Here is a 2101-nt window from a genome sequence, read left to right as displayed (position 1 = left end):
TCCTTCTGATTCAAACAGCTTTGCACTTTGTTTTTGGAAAAACACCACTTCTATAAAAACACACAAGAAACAAACTTAGTTTCAGTTTAGTCACGAGCTAGCCACAGGACTTTGCTGAACACAAACTCCTGTCATGGGAGACTCTTCTCTATCAATCCCTTGCCTCATTGCAAGGTGTCCTTCAGTCATGTAATGAGCAGGACCTGTATTAGCAGAAAACTGGTACGTTGGATGTCCAGCTATGCCAGTTTCTTGGCGCGGATTAGAGTAGACTGTTAAATTCATGTCCATAGCTCCATTTTGTCCAAAGTCCAAGGTATTAGCAGCCACTGGGCGGTTCTGATAGGCCTGATTGCCTTGGTTACCAGTAGAAGAGGAAGATGTAGAGGAAGAAGTAGTTGAGGAAGACAGGGATGTCATGGAGTGGTGACTGTGGCCCACCTCCATAGAATCCTGGGTGGAGGAGCTGTTTGTTGGAGAATTGTAGACCCTCGGCCTGGTCCGGCTACCCAAGGCTTGCTGTCCATGATGGTGGTGGTGGTGGTGGTGATGGTGGTGGTGGTGAGAGCTGTTTCCATGATGATGATGTAATGCATTCTGTTGTTGAGGGGTTACATGGAAGGTGGTTTCTTGAACTGGATGGTTTTCAACAGTGACCTGTGTAGGAGCTTCAGTGGCTGTCCAACCAATTGGAGGAGGAAACTGTTGTCGAACCTATGTTAATAAGCAAAATAAAAATTAAAATGCTTAATCAAATCTGCCCATTTGCAATATAAGAGAGAGATTAAGTTATTAAGGTCTATGCTAACTTTTAAAAAAGTTAACCAAACCTTGCAGTTGCAAAATTATTCTAGAAATGTAAGCATGTAGTTAAGAAGCATTTCTAATACACTTTTCTAAATGTACCTTAAGAAAAATAAGTTCACATTCTGGGTGCTTTTTTTTTCAAACAGCTTAAGTAAGTCCAGTATGTGACCTTACTGTCAAAATTATAGAAGCAGCTTTACATAACAGTAGTAATAAACAACACAGTATTTGTACAACACCTAGAACAATAAGGACCTGATCTCTGACTCAGGCCTCTGGATACAATTAGCATACTAAGCTAAATTATCATGTTGTAGTTCCTATCTTGAACAGTGTCAACAGCATTAGAGGAGTACTACCCACTCCTCTGGAAGAACACAGCTGATTAAAGATTATTAAAATAGCAAGATCTAGCTAAACACCGATTTGTTGCATAAACTAAGTTGTCTACTTGGGAGAAAAAGTTTGTCTTCTGTCTGCTGCAAAGAAGCACATATGATGATCTTTTCTTTTCTTGTGAGTGTAATGCTTGGAGGCTATTGCTTTACACCTGTAAAAGTGATTCTACATGTGTAAAAGCGATGAACAGAAATAAGAAATCACTATCACATTTCAGTTTTATTCTTCCAGGAGTAAGACAAGCTAACATACACTAATTTATATTTTTACCTGTTCCGTACTAAAATAAAAGTATTACTGAATTACAATAATAAGGCTATAAACTCTTCAGAAGGGACAGGCGAGGAAGGAGAGGCGGTGGGGTGGCTCTGTATGTTAGGGAGTGTTTCGATTGTCTAGAGCTCAACAATTGTGATGATGATACGGTCGAGTGTTTATGGGTAAGGATGAGGGGGACGGCCAACGAGGCAGATATCCTGCTGGGAGTTTGGTATAGACCACCCAACCAGGATGAAGAGGCGGATGAAGCGTTCTACAAGCGGCTGGCAGAAGTCTCACAACCACTAGCCCTTGTTCTCGTAGGGGACTTCAACTTCCCGGACATCTGCTGGAAATACAACATGGCAGAGAGGAAGCAGTCTAGGAGGTTTCTGAGTGTGTGGAAGACAACTTCCTGACACAGCCGGTCAGTGAGCCTACCAGGGGAGGTGCCTCGCTCGACCTGCTGTTTACAAACAGAGAAGGACTGGTGGGAGATGTGGTGGTCAGAGGCCGTCTTGGGCTTAGTGACCATGAAATGGTGGAATTCTCAATTCTTGGTGAAGTAAGGAGAGGGGGCAGCAAAACTGCAACCATGGACTTCCAGAGGGTGGACTTTGACCTGGTCAGGATGCTG

General features: G+C 42.8%; 1 protein-coding gene across 2 annotated transcripts in view; it reads right to left on the bottom strand.

Moving 5' to 3' along the window:
* Positions 1 to 4: 4 nt before the first annotated feature.
* DYRK1A (dual-specificity tyrosine-(Y)-phosphorylation regulated kinase 1A) overlaps positions 5 to 2101 on the bottom strand; it is a 67060-nt gene continuing 64963 nt past the window's right edge. For both annotated transcript variants that reach the window (XM_009327975.1, XM_009327973.1), the window contains one exon: positions 5 to 714. In XM_009327975.1, coding sequence (XP_009326250.1) covers positions 91 to 714 — 624 coding nt within the window. In that variant the 3' untranslated portion in view covers positions 5 to 90. The remainder of the gene's footprint in view (positions 715 to 2101) is intronic.

Source organism: Pygoscelis adeliae, unplaced genomic scaffold, assembly GCF_000699105.1.
Source record: "Pygoscelis adeliae isolate BGI_AS28 unplaced genomic scaffold, ASM69910v1 Scaffold154, whole genome shotgun sequence".
Classification (NCBI taxonomy): domain Eukaryota; kingdom Metazoa; phylum Chordata; class Aves; order Sphenisciformes; family Spheniscidae; genus Pygoscelis; species Pygoscelis adeliae.
This window is presented reverse-complemented; position numbering and strand designations above follow the sequence as displayed.